We start from the raw sequence: 26,762 nt of genomic DNA, 5'->3' as shown, positions 1-26,762 counted from the left end.
ACCAAAAAATAAAAGCCTCTAGTGGAGCCATCACGCACAAAAGAAATATGACGGCGGTGTTCTCCACCCCCATCCTGCTCTGTGCATCTTGACTTGTCACGCGCTAACTTGCAAGGCATGAAGGGAGGGAGCCTGGCAGGGCGGCCCGGAGACTGTGCAGGACTCACCCTCTCCTTCATGCGGGACACGATGAACCGCAAGTACGTGCTCATCTCCTGTTTGTTTGTGTGTTTCTTCTTGATGCTCTGTTAACAACAGAAAAGGCCAGATGTAAAACGTGATTCTGTACGGCGTGCAAGGACTGTACACAACACGCACTATTTCCAGCACATCTGATACAGAGAAACCTTTGAAATGCGCACGATAAAAACAGTGCTTTATGTGAGAAAGAAATGGAAAATCTTATGTCGTACTGGACATAATACCTTAGACAACTATGCACTTTTTCCTCAGTATTTTAAAACTTAAAACTTCCACTATTTTCAGATAAAACAAATGACATAATACTGATCATGACATAACGCAGAATCACTTATTTTACAAAAGAAAAAAGTCAGCTGAAACCCTTTAGGGAGCATTATTAGTAATCTCGAATGGTGAATTTCAGCACAACGTTACTCTTTGTCTAAAAGGTTATTAAAAATCCGCGTCCCCTATGAGTGAGTGCAGTGCAGGCAGGCATACCTACTTATCTTTTAACGTGTCAGGGTCTGTTCAGTAATAACTTCAATTTCTAGGAGTCTGACCTGAAAACTAATTAGGATCTTCAATTTACGTCTCAGAAAATAAATGTCAGCTAGGACACACTTCCTCTGTCGAGACTGAGGCCTCGGGGCAGACCCCCAGCCCCACGGAGGCGGCCGTGCCGCCTCGCCCACTAGGCCCGGGCCGGTGTTTCACAACCGCGCACCCCCCTTCGGACACCAGGTGACGGCCCTCTACGCAGTGACATCATTAGGCCCGAAGAACGGTGTGTGCCAGAGGTCATCCTGATGTGCTAACGGACCGGATGAAGCAGCCAACATTTCTCAGCTAACTACAAACCACCAGTGCCTCGCTGGGGCTCCAGGGAACGGATTATTCACACACACGACCCTAACCCGTCTCGACAGAAAACGGGCCCTTTCTTCTCTGGAGATGTGGTTTCCCGCACTTCCTGTCTCAGGTGGCCCCCTCTCCACTGGTCACCTGGACTCTGGCGCGGGCAGTCACTGCTTCTCTTGTGCTCCTCTGGCACATGCTGTGCACACAGCTTCTAAGTCATGCCAGTTACAGAGCATCGACCCCGTCCGTGCCCAGAGTGGGGCCTCGCCGCTGAGCACGGGACTGGGGACGTCCCAGGGGACGTCCCAGGGGAAGGTCCCCGGGCTCTACACCGGTTCGTCCGCTCATTCGCTGATCCCACAGGAGTGGTGACGTGTGGTGGCGACCGCTGCTGCTGCACAAGGACACTTCCTGGGCTCCAGGCTGACAGTCTTTGTGGGGGAGGAGCTGGTGGGCCGTCACTTTGGACGAGACCCACGCCAGCACGTGAGAACCACCCTCCCGTCAGCCGGCGCCGCTGAGGAGGGTGCGGCGCGGCACCTGCACCCACACGGGACGAGTGTGCAGGGAGCTGCTCTCTGGGGACGGGAAGTTACGGTCAGCCCTTCATGCTTTCGGACATCCTTCCAGGCGCTACTTTCTACGCTAAATGAACAGCCTGGCGGACTGTCAAATATGGGAAAAACAAAGGGTAAGAGGCCAAGAGGGCTGCTTTTTTCCTCACCTCTCGGGAAAGCTCTATTCTCTTAAAAGAGAGAACAAAAACGAAAGCTTCTAGCTACATACTCGATCGTGTGAACTCCAAAATATGTGGAGGCGCTGCTAAAACTGCTGATCCCAAGTATCGGTCTGATCATGAAATCATCAATTTGTGTAAACTCCAATGAAATAGCAACCTACATCAGGTCCTGGAATACTATCTGAGGGGTTATGGTTCTTTTAATAGATGACAGGTAATTAAGGGAAATACACAACACTTCATGTAATGAAACATAATGTCAATGCTAAGTATGGTTCCAGACCTTCCCTCCATGAAGCAGGCTGGGGATACTCTGCTCTCTAGGTCTGCGTGCGCCTACCACCAGCTCGGCCTGGGGCGGCTGTGCAGAGGGGATTCTGGGGACAGAGTCTGTCACTGCAGCGACCACGGCATGGCCGCCCTCTCTCCAGGGCTGCTGGGTAGCCCACGTTTGCACAGGAACATGGTTTTTCCTGGTGGTGATCTGGACATCAAGCTATATGAAGTACTTCACTGTTAGTCACAACCTAACCCCTTTTGGTTCTTTAGAGCCTTAGAAAATAAATCAAGTATCTTTTTTGGTGATAAACATGGGTTCTCCTGAAAAAGCAGGGCACAGACTGTAACACGAGCGCTCTGGGCTATGTGAGCCGCTGCCCTCAGGCAGTCCCAGGGGCTTGCAGGCACCTGTTCCCCAGACCCACAGGCCCGTCCGTGGGTGGGGCCCTCTGAGGAAGCCCACACCAACAAGAGAGGGCCCTGAACAGACATGGCCTCTCCCCACAATTCCTGAAGACAAAACGTTTGTCATAAGATGCTTCCACACTTGCTAAACTTGTGGGCTTTCAGACATTTCCCTCTTCCTATTTCGCAAAAGACAGGAATGGAGCATTGTAGCCTCTGTTTGAGGGCTGCACCGTAAGACCTGCGGGGATTTCTTGGAGTTGTGAGCTGCCTGTGTGACATCCTCAGTGCTGTCTCAACTAAGTCTGTCAGCAAAACAAGACAGTGGGCTTGAGAAAAAGCCACTTTGACAGAAATTAAAGGAAGAGCTTCTAAGGTAAATGCTATTCTGTTTGTAACATAACTAAGCAGACAGCTCTAACCACAAGGTCAGAAAAACAAAAATCATGCTTTAAATATCTGCAGATGACTTCAGATCCAATCCTTTCTCAGGCATAAAGAACTGTACGTATTCTCCACTTGCAGACCTCAGGACTCCTCAGGAAAGGCCTCTCTCCAACATATGCAGCTCAGATAAAGCCCAGAAAGTTCTGGGGACTGTTCACATCACTGGTACCATACAGGGATCATTCTGTCAATATCTACAAACAGGAGAGCCTCTGCATTACATGGCCAAAGTTGTTGCAACCGTTTTCAAAACAGAATAATCACACGGCTGAAGCTGATTCGAATGTGTGAGATGCCCACTAACGACGCTCTTAAACACATGACAGATTACCAAGGGGCTGCCTTCCTTTCTGGGGAGAAATAACAGAAAATCTTAAACGTCTTCTTGAGTAAGGGATTCTTACCACCAGCACAAACACTTGCTGGGTCAGAGCAAGTTGGGTAAGGCCAGGCGGATGGCCTAGGGAAAACAGGAATCAAGTAATTCAGCTACACTCTGGGCCTGATGGTGGTTCTGGCTGGAAAAAGGTACCAGCAACCTCAGACCAGGTCAAGGCTCGTCCACAGTTAATTACAGACAATAGTGCCCAAGTGCCATCACATGAACGGACCCTCAAGACTGATCTCAGAGACCCAGCTTTTCAGATGCAGCACATGTTCCAGCAGAAAATGAACGTGTGGAAACGGCATCTCCAGTCCACCAAGTACCCAAACGAAAAAAGCATGCAGAGATCCAGGAGGCTTTCCCTTAGATCATGTATGTGCGCTGCTTGAGCTCACCAAATCCAAGTCCCCCAGTCTGTGACTAAACAGGTCAAGAGTATCTCGCTGTCCTGGGGAATCCTAATACCCAGAACATCCTTCCTGTTACAGGGCTAGACTCGTGGTCTTTTCTTCAACCATTTAAAAATGTAAACCCCATTCTGAACTCCTGAACAGTACACAATCTGGCAGGCCTGGTTTGCCCCACGGGCTGTGGGTTTACCAACCCCAGACTAGACTCTGTTCTGTGAAAGCAGGGTCCACAGTGCTCCAGCTGAGCCTGGTCTCGGGCCAGGGCTTTGTGCAGTGTGTGGCATACAGTAAGTGCTCAATAAGTGCTAGTGGGACTGAACTGCTGGTAGTCATTAGTAACTTCATTGCTTACCGGGAAAGATATTCTATGTAGTGGATTTCAACCATACAAAATCCTTCTAAATGTGAAACAATTATTCACAACCAAGCTGTGTCGGCATCCTCTGGCCACTATAAACCATTCTGTTTACTTCTGGTGAATAAACCATATCATTGTCAGATGTCACCTAAATAGTGCCATTGGCCTCCAACCACCAGACTCCCTTAAATGTTAGTGAGCTCACAGACATCTAGGGCACGTGCCGAAAAGTCCTTGGCCCGAGGCTGTGTTCTAAACAAGCACCAGGTACTTGGGTGCAAGTGGCCTCTAGTGTCTCTACAGACTATCTGCATTATTTGAGGAATCAAGAAGCTCCAAGCTCTCCTCAATAACTGTCTGTAATCACAGAACAGAAAAGAATCACAACGAATCTTATCTGCACATAAACTGCCTATCTTGTTATGGAAATCAGAGGCTCTGCTATTCTCCACAACCATTTGTTATCACGGAATACAAAAGAATCATCATTTACAAGAAACCCCAGCATCTGAAACTTCCACAGCAGCAGGGCCAGCCTTGGAAGCGGCCACGGGAGTGGCTCAAAGGGCGGCCCTTTCTCCATTCATACCGGAGGGGGCCCCAGTAGCCCCTCGGCGACAATCAATTACTAGGGTGACTTTCTAAAAATATACCCGTGTTCGGTCCTTTTCACCCCTGGCAGAAACAGACTGAAATGAACTCTCTCCTGCCAGACCAGAGGGCAGAACGCCATAGCTGTCATCAGTGAGAAGAGCAGAGAGCGCGGCTGGCCTGACTCTACCCGAAATCCCGCAGCCATGTGCACTGGCCCTCCCGGAGAGCTTTTTAACTTAGGTTACACGAATTTCAATTTAAGTTGAAAAACCTCCCTTAAGCTGCCGTGAATATGCCTTCTCACCCACAGGTCACAGAGCCTGGAGGGTAATTCCAACTATGAACAGGTCGAGGTGGATTTCTGGAGCACACGGACAGACGCCTCTCTGCTCACAAGCCTCTCCCTCATTGGGAAGTGGGGCCAGAGTCACTGATGCACAGGGTTTCCAGACTAGCTCATCCCAACTCCAGCTGTATCTGTATTTATTATTTTTTACAAAGTCAACTCCTTCCTGTCTGAATGAGGTCTAGGAGTTTTGCCTTTAAATTCAGATGATACAATCAACTTTGTAGCCGCCGGTCTATTAAAGCACAGTCTCAAATTAATCCTACCTGCCACAAAGCTGACCACTATGGTAACTGACCACATATTCACAAAGAAACCGCTAAAATATTAGCCACAGAGAGGGGGTGCCATGCATGTCAGGAATTTTATGGTTCAATATTCCATGCGCTTGTGGGGGTAACTTTGAGTTCTGGGTCACCAAGGTTGGAGAACAGGGAAGGAACATTCAGGAACATTTTGTGGCATGGAACATAGGTTTTGCATCTAGCTGTTCCTTCCCCTTGTACACAACACTGAAGAAGAAGGAGATTCAAAACACAGAGGCAGCGTGTATTCCTCAGTGGGATACACCTCTCTGTTCCCCTCTGCAAATAAGTTTCGTTCCTCTGTTGTCGGGTCAGGGAACGAGTAGCTTTTTGTTCTCTGCTTGACGAAGCTGTCAGGAATACTCCCTGCCCCTCCCTCCTCCTTCCTCCTCGCCCTCCCACCTGGGGCACTTGACAACATAAGGAGATTATGCACACTTTGTAAATTATTTTAAATTCATCAATACTGGAAACACTGTCTAGATTAAGTTGTAACCAGCCTGATGTAGGAACTAGCTCATTATCTCTTAATCTCTCAGAGTTAAAAATAAAAGATTAGGAGGGGCGCCTGGGTGCCTCAGTCGGCTGAGCATCTGACTGTGGACTTCAGCTCAGGTCATGATCTCACAGTTCATGGGATCAAGCCGTGTCCGGCTCTGCACTGAAAGTGTGGAGCCTGCTTGGGATTCTCTCTCTGCTCCTCCCCCACGCACTGCCTTTTTCTCTCTCTCTCAAAATGAATTACAAATAAATAAGTGGATAAATAAATATAAATAAATAAATACATCAGGAAGAACATACCACCACAAGACGTTTTACACTCATATCCAAGCCTTTCTGACCATAATGTTGTTAAATTCGTCCTGGGAAGACAACGTACAAAGTATGTGTGGTTTTTTTTCTTGTTTGGGTCCAGGCGGTTTTATAAAGAGATTAGATAAACAATACATGAGATTTTACAGTTTCAGATGCTATATCCAATTTTAAAAATCCCTAGGCTTTCCCATCACCCTTTCCTAGTCAGGCCTGTTAATGAATAGCAAACGAGCTTCAGAGAGGACTTGGTTCAGACAAAGATTTTTTTAAAAGAAATTTCCTATTTTTGTTAGTATAAAAATGATATGATCCGGCTGTCTTGAAAAACAGCACAGGATATTTGATTAATGTTCATTTTGCATTTTTTAATAATACTTTTGATTGTCTACCGTAAGACAAATAAGCAAAAACAAAAACTTCTGCTTCTATTTAAAAATCAAATCTCCATTCCAGATTTGTTAATATGGTTGAAAACCTGACTCACCTTCATTCACAGTGAAAATATTGAATTTCCCACATTAAGTAAGACTGGCCAGAAAGGACAGTTACCGTTCCTTGGCAGAGACGTCCAGGGAATGCATGTTTTCAAAGTATTTTCTTGAGCATTTTGTTCTAACTCCTTCTGAACTTTATAGAAGTCGTCTCCCTATCTTGGGAATTTAAGAAAATTGTCCTGCCCATGACCCCAAAGGAAAGAAAAACAGATTCAGAAGTAAATTTCTATCTCCAGTTTCAGGAAGCAGCTTTCATCGGGACTTTCTCTTTAGCTCCCTCAACAAACAGGAGTCACAGTGCAAATGTCCCCAGCGGAGCTCACCCACAACCAAGTGGGCACTGACAAGCTGGTGCCCACCGTCGGAACTGCACGTGTCCCCCTAGTGGCGTTTCAGTCCTGGTTCACGTTTAGTAGGCCTGTGAAATCCCTGCCAGGTCTCTGCCAAATTGAAATCTAGGGCTCAAATGCTCACTAAACACACGTGGCCGGTGCTCCCGCAGAACTGCAAGGAGAGAACATTCCACCCCACAGAAAGGTCTACCAGGCAGCATGTGCCAACCTAAGGAGTGGTCCTAGAGCGCGTTACTTTGCCCACATGTTAAAAAAAAGTTCATGCAATCATCACTCAAACAGTATCATGATGCTCGCCAGCAGGCGTGAAGGCCAGAAAGCAGGCGGTGCACACACACACACGTGTACATCTGCACACAGCCACACGTGCATGTACACACATGCAACAGACACGTGCACACGTACACACGTGAGCATACAACACAGAAGCGCACAGAAGCCCCTGGCAACACATACACGCACATGCACACATGCCCACACGCACCCATGCACATACACACATGCACACCAGGTATGCATGCACATGCGCACACGTGTGTTCACACACACACGTATGCACAGAGGCTCGTGCACATGCACAGGCCTGCCTTCCATAACCAAAGCATTAAAGCATAAAGTGAATTTGTAATGTGGAAACTATAAAAAAATGAAGCAACTTTGAAATGAGACATCCATTTGTATCCTATCAAATTGGTAACAAAAAGCATCGGAAAATACTTTCGTGGTGGTCTAAACGGGTATAATCTTCCGAAGGGCAATTTGGTGATTTTTATCACACGATGTGCTCACCCTTTCCTGTGAAGGTGGCCAGATGTAATTACATAAATATGTGTAAGTTAAGTGTGTCTTTTAAAAAAAAAAAATACAACGGCCCGTACTGTGTTTTAAAGATGGATCTTTCAGGCAAATAAAATCTTAAAAGCTACTTTCACTTAAAAGTTACGGTTTCCTCATCTTTTCCTGAAAACTTCATGGCTATTTCAGGAATATAAAATTCAAATACACTGGAATAGAACAACAGCATGAGTGCGGCCCAGCTCTGGACACAGCAGTGCGTGTCCTGTGACTGGAAAGGCGCTGCCGGTCAGGACAGAGCGGGTGACACAGATGAACGCCATGAGGGCACCGTGTGAGTACGTCACCGTGCACCCTGCTAGGGGAGGAGCCTGGGATACGATCTGGCTACATCCAGGCATGCACGTGAAGTGACACAGACACAAATGGACAGGCACGTGCACATGCACATGTTCACACGCACGTGGGAGAGGTCTGTGAGAACATTCACCTACTATGTGATAGTATTGCTGCAAATGTTATTTGTTTATCCTCTGCTAAGTTACCTGAATTTTTCACAGCAAACTATAAAAGAAATAATTTTAAAGTCCCCCTTTTTAAAATTAATGAGAGTTCTCTGTAAGAGTGTAAAACAGTACGTTACTAGTATTTTTTCCAAATCAAAATGCTAACATGACATTCATAGGCTACTTTTCAAGAATAATCTACTGTGTCTGTACGGTTTAATTACTTTCAGAAATGCAGACATTCCAAAGAAATAGCCTCAGGGTTGTGATATTCTTGAGATTTATTATTAACGTTAATAAAATTATTTTAGGGGCGCCTGGGTGGCGCAGTCGGTTGAGCGTCCGACTTCAGCCAGGTCACGATCTCGCGGTCCGTGAGTTTGAGCCCCGCATCGGGCTCTGGGCTGATGGCTCGAAGCCTGGAGCCTGTTTCCGATTCTGTGTCTCCCTCTCTCTCTGCCCCTCCCCCGTTCATGCTCTGTCTCTCTCTGTCCCAAAAATAAATAAAAAAACGAAGAAAAAAATTTTTTTTTAAAAATAAATAAATAAAATAAAATAAAATTATTTTAAATTCAGAAAACTTTTTTTCACTTTCTTAAAATATTTGTAAATAGTCAGATACATGAGATAAAGCTGTTTGAACTGAAGCAAATCTGGAAACAGCTAACCGCTGGCCAACAGAGAGCCAATTCTCAGTGACATTTTCAGTGCTGCAAGGGACAGAGATTACGCAGAAACAAAAGTCTTCTGATCACTATATTAGAAATATTCATTTTTAGGTAATGAACAGAGCTTCCACTTCCTACTTCCACCTGCACGAAAATTTGGCTCTGGGCATCTTATCTTCAAAATTCCTCATTCGTATATCTACTTAATCTATATTCTTTCCAAACATTGAGTAAGAGATTGGAGATCAAAATTCTGATCTGGAACTATGTTCTTGGGTCCCAGGGCACAGACTCTCTGTTCATTAAGTGCAAGAACATTTAAGTCTGCTCAGTTACTTTCGTCTTAGATCACAAAAATGGCTTCAAGTAAATTGGAAGTTTTGATACTTAAAGAAAAAAACAAAAAACAACAACCAGAAGCTTTACCTTAGAGAGATTTAAAATCCCATTAGAATTTCAAGGTTATTATGGTCCCTTCTCCCAGGAAAGAAATTGTTAGCACCTATCTGCTCCTTGAGCATAATAATTAAAAGAACAGAACAGATCCTACACAGTAGTAACCATTTCTTCAGAAATTTTCAAGCTCAGAATAAAGCTCACCACCCCGAGCCAGACACAGGCTTTCTGAGCCTCATCAGAGCGGCTCCCCGTCTAGGAAAGCAGCGTGTGAGTCATGAGCGTTTACCGACAGACACCGCGTCACCACAGCAAGTGGAGCCGCCTCACAACGTGAGGAAGTCCAGACTAACAAGACAAAAGGAAAACCAAGGGCTAGAAAAGAAAAACAGAATAGGGTGCACTGTGGCTATCGTATTTCTGTTATCCAGTAACTCTGAAATTAACAACAACAAATCATCTAATCAGTAAAAGCAGAGCAAACACATAGAAAATGGAATCTGACAACTTGACAGTGGGTTCCTACAAAAGTAGTATTAGACATTTTCTTCAAAGGTATAATTGCTCCATTTCCATTTAGGAATATAAAATATCCACAATAAAGCTTAACCCATCCTCAAAAATCCCAACGGTTTGGAAGTCTTTACTATGAAAATAAGAACTAAATATTAAAAAGCTATGGCTGTAAAGACACCATGGTGTCCAGAATTGCATTTCCTAAGTCTCAGAGTCCCTATCTGACCAGGGACCCCTCCTTTCCTATTTTTACTACCTTAACGCTTTTGTTCTTAAGGTCTCATTAATATCTTAACCTCCTCAAGTGTCAATTATTATCAGAAAACAGAAGATATACATTTGCTTTTAAAATGCACGATCCAAATCCACAAAAATAAAATATGGGTATTAATGCAGTTCCCACACCACCAATGAAACTAATTTCATGGAGACGTCACAAATTATTGCAGACATCTAAGAGGAAGTCCACAACTTAAGGCTTGATACTCATCTAGGCAGATTCAGGGATTTACCACTGATCTAGCATTTAGGCATTTGATTATGAGTCATTATTCCACACTGTATCTGTAATGCTACCCTAATGGTCTCTTGTCTGCCTGAGTATGTACAGTGGTACTGTGAGATGAAGTATATCAAGGTAAAATACAAGTGCATCCAGTACCGCTAGTGACATGATGTATACTGAGGTAGTACACTGACCAGGTATGAGAGCGCTGTGAGGTGAAGCTGTAACGCTGAGGTAATACCCTGAGTAGGTACAGGAGTGCTGTGGGATGAAGTATCCTGAGGTAATACCCTGAGTAGGTACAGGAGTGCTGGTGAGGAGAACTCTGTGGAGGCAATATACGGAGAGTATCCAGTACAGTGGTACCGTGAGATGAAGTACACTGAGGTGCATATGGAGGAGTACAGAACCGCTGTGGGAGGAAGTATACTGAAGCAATCTGCCGAGTATGTAGAGTAGTGCTGGGAGATACACTACACTGAGGCAACACGCTGAGTAGGCACAGCGACGCTACGAGCTGAAGCATACTGAGGTAATACACTGAGTATGTAAAGCAATGCTGAGATACACTATACTGAGGTAACACACTGAGTAAAGAAAGCATGCTGCTGAGATAAAGTAAAGGAAGGTAATATGCTGATGACGTGTAGTAGCAGTGGGAGAAAAAGTATACTGAGGTAAAACACCCAGTACACACAGTAGTGCTGGTGAGATGAAACATACGAAGATAATACAAAGCCAGAGTGACTAAAAGAAGATTAGAAGCTCATCATACTGGCAGGAAATTAGGGTCAGTATTAAAGAAGGGAAAAATTATGAAGCCACAACTTTTTAAAAAATATAAACAAATATTTAACTTACTCAAGTAATGAAAAATATATTCAGAAACTGAGCCCATGAGTAATCTGGGCAATTTGCATGGTTCCGAATACATATCATAATAATTATAAACACAAAACAGAAGTTACAATAAAATCATTCCTTACTAATCACCATCAATGCCATATGCATTGTACACATCATGTGTACATACACACACACACACACACACACACACACACACACACATTCTACAACCAACAAGCACAGCCAGGTATACTTTTCACTGGGGAAATAATAAGAACAAAAATAATCGTGGAAAGTACCTATTTTACCTACCAGACTATTTCATTTTGCTTTAAATAATTAGAATGCTTTATATACAACTATCCCATCCCTCCACCCTCCAAATAAAATATAAGCAAGGAATAAACTAACCCATGATATGACAAAAAATAAGGGCGACATCACATGGATATAAAATGGGAAGTAGATACAAAATGTTTCCAACAATGTGCCTTTTGCTAGCTGTGTTTTCTGAGCAGTAGAGAGCACTGACTGAACCCAACTTGGGATAGCAGACTGGTTCTTGCTTTCCAAAGACTATGCATTAAAGGAGTCACACAGTCCAGGGGCAAGTGTAATGCAAGAGAAGAAAGTGTATTTTTATGTGATTAAAACTTTCTAAAATCCATACCCTCAATGTGTCAGTGTTCTGTGATATGCATCGAGTGCTGTGTTCATTTACCGTCATTCCAGTAGACACCCCCCACCCTCCAGTACTTTATCCCTTCACCTGGCACACCACCTGGGGTATCTTTGTGCAGCTCTCATTAATGAATTCCAACCCTCTGACCAGGACATGAAAGCTCATTGGTACTCACCCTGCAAACTGGGCACTGCCAGTGACTACTGCTGTCTCTAAGCCTGTACTCATCAGACAAACACTTGGAATGATACACACGAAAACACAGGTCACATATCAACACCTCTCCAGGCAAATGGCATTCAAAACAATACCAGTCATGATTTTCTGTTTCCCAGTCCTACAAAAAATACAAAATAATTTCGTATGACATTTTGTCAATATCTGCAATGACTAAGAACAAAATTGAAACTAAAGTCCATCACAAGTTAGGCATTAAAAACAATTTTAGACATTAACTGTGTTAAAACAAGAGGGAAAAAATACCTAGAAATTTGCTTCTTTAAATTTTGAATGTCTTTCCTAAACAGTATTAATATTCAGAATATCTTAAAGTGATCTGATAGTAAAACCAGCCCAAAATGAAGTAAGTCCAAAGCCAATCCCCATTCTAACATTATCTTTCATCTTTTAATATAATCTATGGAATAATTTCTCCAGTAAACTGAACAGCCCACACCAACACCTATAGCTTAATATTTCAAATAAACAAACCTCTGTTTTGTTCTGCGTTTTTTTAAAAAATATAGTTAAGTACTTAGCACACTGTGGGAACAGAGAGAATAGTAATAAATGGTGATGCTCACTATTCTTATCTTCTCATCCATGGTATTGGATGCTTTATTGAAAATAACATTAATCAGAATGTCCATGTTCTGACAGTTGTCAAATTTTCAGGGTCTGTTGAATTTGGAAAAATAAATTGAAAATGTGAAACTAAAGGTTTAATCACATTCTCCAAAGGACATTACCATAAAAAAAAAAAAAAAAAAAAGGAAGTAGGTTTATTTTCTTATTGGGACTATCCCTGGAAGTAAAAGAACATAACTACAGGTGCACAGGTGGTCTTCAACATTTTCTGTTAGCTCCGTGTCTGTACAGCCAACGGCATTTAAATATAAACAGGAAGATGTTACAAGTTGTCTTAGTTTAGAATTCATTAATTCATTTTTCATATTTCACTCTCAGCTTTTATCAAAAAATACCTGTGTTAGGAGTGATGGATTAACTCCCAACCTTCTCTTGTAGATGCAGTAACTAAATGGACAAGGCTTGAAACTATACTTTGCATAATCAAGGCCACTTTCAACGGGGATCCTGAAATTCCAGGCTTCAGCTCTGCCATCAGTTTTCTGTCATCAACCACTGTCTACAGTCTGCTCCTGAGGCTGGGCAGCTTTCTCATTTTCTCTTACATCCGTAACAACTCCAACAACTTGTCTAGGAAGCGCAGCTCCTCTGGCACCTGTGGTCCAAACGCATTGCTGCCTGACCTTCCTTATGAGAAGCCTACTACCCGCTCCTTCAAAAGAGAAGAGAGTCACTAATGTTCTAAAATTCACATCTTCCTACACTTTCTAACCATCCTCATGGCTATGGTATATTCTGCAAAAATATCAATTTTTGGTTTGCTTTTTATTAAAAGTTTGGTCTTTATCGACCAAAGTAATAAAGAAAAAAGCATGACCATTTCTGGTGATTTGCTGCGGATATACATACTCCGCAAAATTACTCTGGTGAAGTAATTTCAGTCAGACTACCAAAAAAAATCTGAGGATACTGATCTGACACAAAATATGGCAGAAGGAATCTAGCTCACCAACTGGGACACAGCACGTGCGTGGTGCTTGGCTGCAACCGTGGTCGCTGGGGCACCCACCTCGCATGGCTCATGTGGGAAGCTGTATTTCAGCTACTGTAATTTTTGTCTCACGAACTGTTGATAAATTAGGTTTCAGTAGGGAAGACATACGTTGTTCTATTTTTAATTAACAGAACTCTTTTCCAGCTTGAAGCAAAGTCTTTCCGAATATTTTCTTCACGGCTGTTCAGAAACACCTTAAAGGATTTTGGTGGCTTTTATGTGACTCATCATAAACAAAAGAAACCACCATCTCTCATCACTTATATAGTTTTTATACTGATGCATCTTCCTGTAATTCTCAGATCCCCAAGACCAGAGGGCAAGGGAGCAAGAGAGCTTACGGCTGGCGCACAGCTCAGGTCTCTCCAGAACCTCCTGCTTCTTTCTAAGCCTTCCCCCTCCCGTCCAGCCAGGACGTGAAGATGGCAGGGCTTCTCTCTTCAATGGAGTTTGTACTCGGCCTAGTTTTTCACAACCGTTATAGGGACGAAAGTGTAACCCAAATGCAGGGGAGACACATGGGGACACATATTCATACAAGAGCATGTATGCGCTGTTCGTTCGTTTAACTGCAATAGCTGTTCAGAACATACAAAACATGCAAACAGTCAAGTTCAAAGATTCTGAATCCAGGAAACACTGTTATGGATATAAATAATGTAAGCATGTTTGTTACAGGCAGAATTGCCTACAGTTTGTCTTTTAGTAAACAAAATCCATCAATATAGGACTTGTGACCAATGCTCAAAGTGTGCCAAAAAGCTAAGCGTGTATATTCACTGGATTTCACTAGATGTCAGCAACTACTCTAGATAGAGCCTGAACAACAGTGTAGTATGTGAAATGACATTCCAGTACTTCAAGAAAGTTTTAAAAATGCAAACCTACTAGCATAAAACCAAAACTAGAAGCGGTGTAAAGATAGTATGATTTTAAAGAATAATTCTAACAAGAGTAAACTAAGCCTTAAAAAAAAAAAAGATAGAAATGTAATGCCAAAAAAAAAAAAAAAGCAGAATTAAAGTAAAATAACATAGTGCAAAATCAGTTCACCTTGTTTGGGGCTGCTGTCCTGGAGAAAGGCTGCATACTGTAGGCCTTTCAAAATAAAAACAAAATAATCTTGGTCTCTCTACTATAACTTTGCTCAACATCAGGCAATAAACAGAGCTAAAGGGATTTTTGTACACAAACTATTATTTGCTATACAACTTACATTACTTTTTAAATGTTATAACTGATAATCTATGAATGTCTAACCATCAATGAAAAGACAGTAGCACACAAACTCAAGGGTAATTACTTGTTGGAGAGGAAACTTTGACACTAACACAAAAGCTACAAATGAACAAAGAGAAAATTCAAAGAGAATTCATGTGCCAGGAAACCTATAGTGATGTTAGAAAAACATTTTACTAACAAATTCAGTGCCATTAAAACTTTGCACAAGACCATGAATATATGTCCTTTTGATCTGAAACTGGTTCAAGTTGTTTTTTTTTTTTGTTTTTTCAAGTCAGGAGTGATGAATGTGAACGCAGTAAATACAATACTTGACCACAGACTGAGAGCCACACGGGCTGTCTTCCGAACCAGGAGAAAACACTCCACCATCTATAGAGAAGCAGCCTGCTGACCTACATCTGTCACCATTAACAGCATTTGGGTAAGACTCTGGGGCCACCACACCGGCTCAAATCCCGGCTCCAGCATTCACAGGCTGTATGATCTGGGGCAGAATACCTAGCTTCTCTTTGCGTCATTTTCTACCTGGGAATGAACAAAGTAATACTGCCTAGTTTATGGGGTTTTTGTAAGGACTGAATGAGTTACTATGCTCAGTGGGTGCCCGCTGCTGATGAAGACAATCTGTTTACTACAGTGCACAAACAGGACTTGAGGACAAGTCACAAAACGGTGTGACGTTTGTAGTAATACGTGTGCGAGTTTCCTCCAGGACTTCAAGTCCCTTGTGACAGCTGACGTGTTTCTGTAAGCTAGATGGAGCCAGAAATAGTGCCAACTTGACTTAGAGACAACACAGCAACAAGAGGGCTCAGTGGGAGAGCTGTGTCTATAACTAGGGCTCCCACACTGTAATCCACCCTTCACCACACTCAAGGGAGACTCCAATTTTTAAAGTAATTCCCTCTTTATACATAATGAACAGATAAACCTTACTTTATCATCAAATATGTGTCTGTGGTATCCTCACATAGAGAGAATACAAAAGTAAATCTCCACAACTGTAGCCTTAATTCTGTTAATAAACAAATTCTGTTATTAAATTGTTAATAAATATCATTGAGAGCTAAGAATTTGGTGATTAAATATTCCCAGTATTTTAAATATTTTTCAAAAGTAAAACTATTACAACAGTGTACATTGCTTAGTGAAACAGAATTTAGGAGGGGAAAAAAGGAATCACACACACACAAAACCAATCAGTCAATCAAAGCTTTAAAGAATATAGGACAGCATGACCCAAAATATTCCACTGAATATGGAAATTCTTTACCAATTCAAGACTTTCTAAGTATGTTACACTTTGAATACACATAGAACCACATTATAATTGGTTTCTAGTTGATTAATAATCACAGATATTTAATACTTAGTAAATAAGTGACTATGTATATATTTATTTTTTTAATTTTTTTGTTTAATTTGAGAGAGAGAGAATGTGTGCAAGCAGGAAAGTGGGGCAGAGAGATGGAGAGAGGGAGAATCTTAAGCAGGCCCCACGCTCACCATGGAGCCCAATGCAGGCCTCAGTCCCAAGACCCTGGGATCATGACCAGAGCGAAAATCAAGATGCAGATGCTCAACTGACCGAGCCACCCAGGTGCCCCAGTGACTATGTATATTTCTGTATCTGAGACAGGTATTGGACCTTTGGAAGAAAGAAACTGTAGTTCTGCACACAGTCAGCATAAATATAATAAAATATATTTCACTTAAAAAAATCAACAGTATCCAAGGGGCATGAAATTTTGCATTTAGGGAACTTAAAACATAGGATTGATTAATTTATGACAACTATAACAACAAAAATGCAAAGATCTAGTCTTTAAAAAAATTCTTACTTCAATACTTGTATTTATGAAATGGGCTGGGACAGTCAAGCTGTTGAATTCAGCAGGCCTCCCTTAATATTTTTTCAAGAACAAAGCAAGAGAACCCTTTGTTGCCATGGCTGTATAATGGTGTGATTTCTGAAGGAGAAGACATAAACGCAGATGCATAACTCCTGTGTCTTACCTGAAAGATGTGACCTTAGCCATGTTTTGAGAAGTACACAAACCACATCTGCTTTTAGACTAGCCACTTTGAATCTGGAGAAGCAAAGGATTATGGGAAAAATGTGTCTATGTTGCCCCTCTATAAATTAACACTAAATCCATGCATCCCCAAGATAACTTGTGATCTCTTCAAGAAACCACAGAATGTGTATTTCCATTAATTATGCTTCTTTTCCCAAAAGTTTATTTATTTATTTTGAGGAGTGGGGAGAGGCAGAGAGCGAGAGTGAGAGTGAGAGGAAGAGAGGAAGACAGAATCCCAAGCTCCCAGACTCCACACTATAAGCACAGAGCCCAATGTGGGGGTCAATCCCACAAACCATGGGATCATGACCTGAGCCAAAATCAAGAATTGCACGCTTAACCGACTGAGCCACCCAGACGCCCCTAATTATGCTCCTTTGAAAGTGTTAAAACAATAAATACATGAGAAAAAGCAAAAACTAAAGAATTCTATCTTTTCACCTAAGCCTACTTTAAAAAGCAGCATGAGGTCCTGCTTTTCAGCAGGAGCAGCTGGACTCTCTGAGAAGGAAGCACTCAGACTGAAGCAGCCAAGACCTGAGCTCCTGCCTACAGGTGCATCTGAACGGCAGAAGGGTTCCAAGTGACAGTGTCCTACAAGCCCATGGATTTTCAAATGGCAGTAATCAAGAAAGAAGAGATGAGACCCTAGTCCAGATCTGAGAGGTGAATAAAGAGTACTTTCATACAGAATGTCATTGCTAGGCACTTTTAAGTCAGCTTCTACACTTGTAACCAAGTTATTCAGTGTCAGATCAAACATACCTGGCAAATAATAGGGCAGAGTCATGGCTTTGTGCCAGGAGCCGTGAAGAAAGCAGGAAGCATGAAATAAACAGTATTAACTGCCACAGTATCAAACCATGTATTTGATACATCTGCAAATGATCCATAACTCAGGGATACCTGCCCTATTGTACTACATTCAGTACTTTCATAAGACCTTTCTATCTTTACTGAGCACCTTAGGAGTTAAAAGTTTAACTCATAAGAAATTAAGTTGTCTTTATTACAAAGGGAGCTACCAAATACGAAACTTAGCCGAACAAATGGTGAAATTCTGCTCAAGAAATACAGTTCTCACGATGTGAGAATAAAGGAAATAACCATCATGATCAAGTATAAATGGAATGTAACCATTCGTGTATACTTCTCTAGAGCAAGCAGATGATGAAGCAGTCTATGAGAACACGCAGTATTTCTTTAAAAACTCAAAAAGCCTTGATACAACAAAATGCTGAATGGTCAGATATCACAAAGTTTCACTCTATGCCTTGGGTCTACTGGCCTTTATTAATATAATTTGGAAAGCTCTGAAAAACATTTCTAAATGACTTCCTTGGATCCCATGAGTATTAATGACATACAAATCTGGAAGTATAAGAGGACCGTAGAAAATTTACAAGAGTGTCTCCCGGTTTTGCGGGATTGTCATTTTAAAACTGATTGGTACAGATACTTTTGCTAGTTTGTTGACTAATATTTAAGCAAACCATTTAAAATGGAGAATGGCCTCATTTTTAATAATTGGGTTTTTTATTCTGCTTTCTCAAATGGTCATACTTAAATATCACCATTAGGATGCTTATCTCTACCCAATTTTATCACTTTCTCCAAATGAGTCACCACTTCAACAGGGCTATCGTGCTGGTTTGGATCAGAAATCACTCCAGTCTAGCAGAAGGCACCTCAGTACAATGGAGGCCACTGTCCTGACTTATACAGGCTTCCTTTTAAACAGATCATATATAATTATATCCTGACATACTATTAGCATTAGACATTTATTACGTGATTGCTGGAATTAATAAAAATAATGTGTATGATATCCATATCTTTCAATTATATCAGTTTGTAAAAATAACTAGCAAGAGAAAAGGTAGCCGAGGTGGAATAAAAACATGACACCAACAAGCCCTCTGCTCAAACACGGAGGAGCAGATCAGGAGAACTACCTGGTCTGTGCTACCATAAAGGACTGAAGACAAGACCATCCAAGCTCCGTGCTAACCAGGAATATACCTTGGGGACTTACTAAGGAAAATCTGCCTTTTCCCCACCTCTGAGGTACAGCTAACACTTTTAGAGGCTATAGAAGGAAAAGAAGAGCTTTACTACCCATTTTCAAATGACAGAACTTCCTGAGTAAAGAGTATTTTAACCTCCAATTAAAGGTTTAAGACAAATAACAAAAAAATCTTAATGCATTTCCTTCCCAAGGCCGTATAGATCTAATTGACTTTTTCTTCTCTTGGTAGGGAGTCGGAAAGTCAACAGGATTAATAATAACCTACATCTTTCCATTTAAGAACTCAAGTGTTCAGAGGATTCCACCATGTACAAGGTGGAGGAGGTATGAAGGAGGCCCCAGACCCAAGGCCTGGACTAGCGGGGAGGCCGCAAGCCCACAGAGCGCTTCTGTGCAAGTCAGAACAGGCGACCCTTCCCCAAGACTGGCTTCATTAGGGGAGAGACGTGCCGTATGGGAGGGCACTGCTGGTAGTGCAGACTGGGTGCACTTCCCAAGCTCTGTGGTTCAGAATGAGCCCAGACACAGCGGCCCACATGCACGGGCCACGCAGTTCGAGATGTTTGCGTGACACACGTCAGCTCCATGTCCTTCTAGGGTATCCTAAGTGTATGAAGATGGGAGCATGACTTCCCTTAGGGAACAGGTGCTAACCCAGTCATGGGTCTAAGATACACAATCTCATCACTCTGTGGTTCCACCTCAAACAAATCCAGGGTCTTGGGGAAAGTTCTATACAAAGCTCCTTGTGTTTAAAGATACAGGTTAAAAAGTAAAAAGACCCTGATGAGAATTTTTGCTTGTATGGTTAGGAGGAAATGTATGTGCTTTTGCTAAACTGTATGTAGGCATTTCTTAAGCATATTTGTTCACTGGCCAAAATTTGCTTTGACTACACAGCTATATGCTTTATACAGATAATTTCACTGAATCCTTTCACAATCAAGTGAAATAGATATTAATATGCCCGTATTATAGGTGAGGAAAGAGGATCAGAGGTTAAGAAATTTCCTCAAGGTCACACAACAAAATAAATGTTTGAGATGGGGTGGAAACGCCATCTAATGTAAGACCTGACCCTCTTTCTGCTGCAATACACTGTCTCTGAATTTTTATTTTATTTGCTTATTCTATAAACTAGGCACAATTTTATACACCTAGTTGTACTTGTGTACATGCATACATATAACATGCATACTTAGTACATAAAATGTTTGTAAGAATCAACCAGAATTAATAAAACCTGTACACTGGTTGTTTCATTTACATACAAAATTTCATCTTGAAAAATGAAAAAAGGAAAAGAAAAGGATGATGCTATAAATATGTAGACTAAGGACATGTAAAAATAAAAAGAACACAGAATCCAATGCAGTGGTGAACGTATAATAGCTCATTAACTGCTTGTTGAAGTAAACTGAACAGAGAACCTCCAACTTGGAGGGGAAGAAAGCTTACGGGAAGTAAGGAGAAGTAAAATCATTTGCATGAAAAATGTACACATGGTCCACAAACCAAAATCCTATGGATTAGATTAAGTTGCACTTACTATCGGTTATATATAAATATCAAAAATTACCAGTATCGCCATCTATACTAAGTCTGTAAACTTCCCAGTGTGTTGGGATTAGACATTTTCTATTACCTGGATTATATTCAATGTATAAAAAGGTATCAATTATCAATGTCTGATGGAGATTTAGATCACCTCATGCTATAATTATTACGACTTGGCCCCCACAGTTTCTTCATTGGCAACAAAGCTCTACTTTTCTGAAAGGAAGTGAACAGAGAAATCACCATGCTGGAAACATTCTGACTTAAGATTTCAAGAGCACTTCTAGTGCTCACATCAGATGATACCAGTGACATTAAACATTTTTTCTTCCACATTTTGTGTTGATGGAAAATGTGAATTTTCTTTCCTAAAACTTTGAAGGCACAGATTCAACTGACAAACAGCACTGAAACTGAACAACTTCCCTAATGTTTAAACTTGCTGCTGCCCCCATGGACCAGCTGCCCCCAGAAAGCATGCCCCTCGGGCCTGACGGCGGGCGTATGTGCCCATACATCCACCCGGGAGCCAGAAAAGGAAACACGATTCACAATTCTTGGGAAATGCTTCCACAGAGAACAAATTTTAAGGTTTTGTGTCATTTTTATGAGAGAATTCATGATAAACACTCTCAAAACACCTACTTACTAAATCAACTCCTTTCAGAAACTAAAAAAAAATAGTATCTATTATATGTGAAGCCTACCATCTTTAAATGATGTTCCTCAGCAAAACTTAAGACTTTTCTAATCAAGAAGTATCAAAGGCATATAAAGGTAGGAAGATAAAAATATTACACAGGAAGCCAATTTTTACACAAGAAAAAAAATGCACTTCTCCATGGGCCCCTGAGTATCCAAGTGTAACGTAAAAGGAAAGAGAAGACTAAAATGTCCTCACTTCAAAGAGGAGTCAGAGTAAGAACTAGGCAAAACTATAAAGAAAACTTAACTCTGTCTTTCCTGATTTGTATTAGAGTGCCACCAAACCAGCTTATGGTCATGGTCAGTGAGGACACAGGCCAGGGGACCCTAACGTGGCCACTGTTGTTCCTGCAGAAACCCTATGGACAGGTGGCTCTCGGCGTGGACATCATCCAGCCTGAAGCGAGCAGTTTCCCAGGGAAGCCCATCCTCCTTTTCACTCTGTCTAGATGGCATCGACATTATCCTGCATTGAAACATTCTTTACTAGCATCTACTGAAGAAAATAGGAATACCACTAATTACATGTACATTAAAAGGGACTTCATTTTACAGATTCAAGGTAACCTAGACAGAGAAAGCAGGCTCTCTGTAGAACTCAGTTTTCTCCTAAAGAAGAACGAAATTATCCATCCAGCACAAGTATGCCCTTAAGGTTAATAAAAAATACTGAAGTGAAATATCACTAAACTTCTAAAAATCAATTTCTACAGGTTGTATTTAAATGATATTCAAAAGCTTAAAATCAGCACCTCCACATTTATCAAATAAAATATACTTACAATCTCATCTCCTGGCAACCAGTATCCTTCCTGCTCAATACCAGCCTTTGAGCCTTTGCAGCCCACTGTTAGGGTTTCCACAATGAGACCATCTTTCACAGCCAGGCTCAGCTGACGGGTGGTCTCTTTTGGATGCATACCGTGGACTCGAGACATATACCTGAGCACAGAGGGAAAGCAAATTTAAAAACCCCTTAGTACTAAAAAAAATAATAATAAAAATAAGAAAAACAGAGGTGATTTCTCTTTTGTTACAACTCGTACTTACAAGGGCCCTACTGAAGAAAGAAAGAAAGTCCTGAATATTTAAGTCTTTTAATTACCATGGTATTTTAAACCTTAATTCTATTTGTATATTTAGAGGAATATTTGTTCAAAAATAGTCTTTAACCAACAATATAAATCCCTTAACAGATTTTAGTCAAACATCTCATGTAGTTCTGGCTTCTAGAGTAATTACCACTAACTCCCACTCTTCAAATTCTAAATTTAGAATTTTATCATCTCTAGTCACAGGACTTCTTAATATAAAAGAATACTTGGACTCAAAACTTAGGAAATGACACTAAGGAACATATAACAATTACACGAATGGCTGTCGACATAAAGAAACAAGAATGTATGTTGGGATCAATAAAGCAAAAATGTGATTTTCAATGAAATAGACTTTGGATTCAATCAATAAAGCCTACAGGCACTCCCTGCTTTACATTCACAGGGCATTTCATTTAATTTCTAGAAATGTAATATCTCGAATGTACTCGGGACCACAGAGAATAACACTTAGGTTCCCTTGTAATCACCAACCATAGTGAACTCATGTTAACACTACGGAATCTTTGCTTCATCGCTTGTTTTTTAAGGAAATAGAATGTTACACATATGGTTGGATTTGTGCTGTTCTCCATTTCCCTCCATTCAAACCCCAAAAGCCTCCTCCAGTAAGCTACTGGACAAAGAGCTTCCTCTGGACATCCAGACACAAAAACATACTATGTGGCAAGTCAGGCCATCTGTGGATGCTCCAGAGAACCTGGCAAGGAGAAGACGTGGGGCCGCGCCCACAGTCCTTAAGGAAATTTACTAGCACACAAGAATTTTATACCAAATCAATCTGTCATTTAAGTATCAAAGCATTCACAACAAATCGTTTTGAAAATGCAAGAATGTATCATAGAAGAACCTTCTAAATTCAAGGATAAATTTCAAGAAAGCAAAGCAGTGAACCCGGCAGACGGACTGATGTGCATGCAGTCTTTAGAAGATCACGGCTTTCTGTTCACGAGACCACCAACTCTCACAAGTGCTGCTCCACCTATCAGTGCAGTTAGCTGCAAGGATAGGAAAGAGGAGGGTGGGGACGGTGGTGAACGCACGCTGGCCTCAACAGAGCGACACCCCAGCACATCCAACCCGGCAGGAGAGGCCCGGGAGCCCCACAGTGTCGCCTGTGTTGCCAGAGGCGCAGCCCTATTTCCCTGTGCAGAGTCAGTGCAGAAATTGTCAAGTCCAGGTGCAATGGGGGAAGGGACATGAACCCAGGTGACCGTGTCTTAATTTCCTCATTGTTCACAGGAAGGAGCCAACAGAAATGAGCTCAAGTACACCATCTCAATTCATAAAGGTAACCCTCAGAACAAAAATACAAACCTTCTAAATGATCTGAAGAAACTCCTAAAAAACATATTATGTGATGAAGCACAAAAACACCAAAAGGAAACAGGAAGCATATATTACACATGACGACAGGACCAAAACCAAGTTTGTCTGTTTAATAAATACAGTTTGGCTAATCTCCACAGTACGAAAAAGACAGACTGAATCACAACACTAAAAATACACAGTCTACAGGACACACTTTTAAAGTGACTCAGACAACTGGACAAGAACGGGCACAGGCACATCATAAAAATGCAACCCAAATGAAACAGGATCGACACTGTAATGGACAGGATTTGGAATCCAAGGCAAAAATCAGGTTTAAAAAAAAGACAAACAGGGCATAGGTTGTTATAAAGCAAAGACTGTAAGAAATAAAGGAAATATTGACAGGAATACAGAATTATGCGACTCCTCTCCATCCACAAAACATCTAGTGTACAAACCTAAGTATTCATTCAGAGGACCTAATTAACAAGGCGGAAGGCAGATCTAGTTAAATTTATTCTGAAACCCAAACATAGCTTCAACAGGTCCAAGGAAAATTCTTTACAGTTGAGCATAAAATTGGACACAAAAACAGCCTTATTTCAGATTCCAAAAGTGATGGCAGACACGTGCTAGTTTCAGTGAAAGTAAACAAGGTATTAATAATAATGGAACTGGAAAACGCTCATGAACAAGTCAATCAAAAAGGTTATCTAAAAATTGCAAAAAAAAAATCTAAGCACATAACTAAAAAGCTAAAGCAGTGCCTAAAAGATAAAAAGCGAAAACTAAGAGTCCAGGAGCCCTTCCTTAAGAGAAAAATAGAGATATCATTAGTTGACCTAATCAACAATGAAGACACAAATCAGAAAAACATACATACTACGACATGTCTACGGAGCCATAACCATAAGTAACAAAGAAATTAAAACAATTATAGGCAACTACTTTGTTTATTTCTGTGCCAAAATAGAAGATAAACACTATAATTTTCTAGGAAAATATTAATGACCAAAACTTGACCACAGAAAAAAATAAATACTTGAAATGGGCAATTTCAAAAGAAATTAATGGAAGAAGTTGGCAAAGAGCTTTCTCAGAAAAACACCAGGTAGGGACATTTTCACAAGGCACTTCTATCAATCTTTTAATGGTCATATAACTCCAATAGGATATAAACTTTTCCAGTACTTAATAAAGAAGGAATGCAAGAAATCTAGCAAACTAATAGTAACAAACCCCTACAAAAATAGCGAAGAAAAAGAAAACCGGTGTCCCATAGGAACAGATAAAAATCCTAAATTAAGTATGTGAATATAGTCTAATATTATCAATATAAAATAAATGTTAACATATTAACACATTCAAATATCAAAAGAATATACTATAACAAGGGTTTAATTCTAGGATTTCTCCAAAGATTTCTTATTACAAAGAAATCTAGAAATATGATTCATCCTATTAATAGATCAAAAGTGAGAAATATATGTGTTAAAAGCGCATTTAGTAAAATTCACCATCCAGCCCCGAACAAAAGGGAATGAGTAAACAAACACTTCCTTAACCTGATCAGGAATATTCAAAGATGCCTTTAACCCTATGCCAAAGGTAATAACCAACATACCTTAAAAAAGGAAATAAAGTGTAAAAGTTGGTAAAGATTTAAAATAATCATTATTTGCAGATTATGTATCTAGAAAACCTAAGGAAATCAGCTGACACACTATTTTAAATAACCAAATAATGTAATCAATTATTCATTTGAGTACAAACTAATATACTAAAATTAACAGCAGTATTCATATAAACCAAAAAAAAAAAGTTAAGAAATTTAAAATAAGACCACAATTGTTTACAACAGCAATAAGAAAGATAATACAGAGTGATAAACAGAAGAAAAGACAAGATCTGTATGAAGAAAATGCTGAAATGCAACGGACATGAGAGGATGAACACGTGCCTGATATCTGAATGGAAGACAACAAAATCCAAATTGCCTCCAAGATCATTTAATAAAATGCTACCGCAAAGTAGGCAAGTTAATTCTAAAGTTCTGTAGAGAATTAAAAAACAACTTCCCAGGAAAATTCTTTCAGGGAAATATAAGATATTAAAACACTGTTGAGCCAAAGTAATTAAACTTTTGTGTGAACAGTAGGCCAATGGAACAAACATAAAAGTCCAGAAAGAGACCCAAATACATATTTTGATTATAATAAAAGTGCCATTTCAAATCAGTGTGGGAAAGATTGATCAATGAACACAGGACACTGGGACAGGGGGCTTTGCTACCTTGAAAAAGAATAAAGATGGGGCAGTGCCTTAGTCTGTGCCCATAAGTAAATTCTGAATAGGTCAGATTTAGGTACTGAAAAACAAAACCACAAAATTATGACAAGGAAAACACGGGAGAGCAATCATGGTGCAAATAGAACCTGCCTAATCTGAAACAAAAACCAGAGTGATTTAAAGAAAAGATTGAAAAATTTACATAAAATCAGCAATTTCTACATAGGGAAAAAAACATGATAACCGAAGTTAAAATCACAAATGCTAACCTGGGAAATATATTTGGAACACACAGACTGAAAGACCGAACTTAAATTCTACATATTCTTAATATATTAAAAAAACATCCTAATTAATAAGGAAGACCACAAAACAGCATTCTGTGACTGTCATAGGTCTGGCACACTGTGCAGACAGACAGGACCTGATGGGAAGTATATCACAGGTGCCATGTAAAAGAGCGCTACACTGTGGGGCAAATGTCTACCAAGTATAGAAACGTAGACACCTTCAGAGCCAACAGTTTCACTTCTGGAAATTCATCCTATAGATACACTCAGACATGTGTGAAATAACATATATACAAGACAGGAAATTCATTTTAGCATTGTTGGCAACAAGATTAGAAAGAATCTAAAAGTAAATCTTAGGGGGCTGGATAAATTGTAATACTACAG

The 26,762-nt window shown here is 40.8% G+C and overlaps 1 protein-coding gene across 24 annotated transcripts in view; it reads right to left on the bottom strand.

Annotated features, from left to right (window-relative positions):
• Positions 1-26,762, bottom strand: part of ZMYND11 (zinc finger MYND-type containing 11) — a 133,033-nt gene that overhangs the window by 26,158 nt on the left and 80,113 nt on the right. For 12 of the 24 annotated variants that reach the window (XM_045465265.1, XM_045465257.1, XM_045465255.1 and 9 more), the window contains exons 3-5: positions 22,150-22,309; positions 12,065-12,226; positions 168-245 (exon numbers count right to left, since the gene is read on the bottom strand). In XM_045465265.1, the coding sequence (XP_045321221.1) occupies positions 168-245; positions 12,065-12,226; positions 22,150-22,309 (400 nt within the window). Of the gene's footprint in view, positions 1-167; positions 246-12,064; positions 12,227-12,692; positions 12,787-14,803; positions 14,849-22,149; positions 22,310-26,762 lie in introns of those variants that run through there. The other 12 variants (XM_045465276.1, XM_045465274.1, XM_045465271.1 and 9 more) reach the window with 4 other exon arrangements.

The sequence above is a fragment of the Leopardus geoffroyi genome, chromosome B4 (genome assembly GCF_018350155.1).
Source record: "Leopardus geoffroyi isolate Oge1 chromosome B4, O.geoffroyi_Oge1_pat1.0, whole genome shotgun sequence".
In the NCBI taxonomy this organism is placed as follows: domain Eukaryota; kingdom Metazoa; phylum Chordata; class Mammalia; order Carnivora; family Felidae; genus Leopardus; species Leopardus geoffroyi.
Note: the sequence above shows the minus strand (reverse complement) of the source record. Positions and strands in the feature narration are given on the sequence as shown.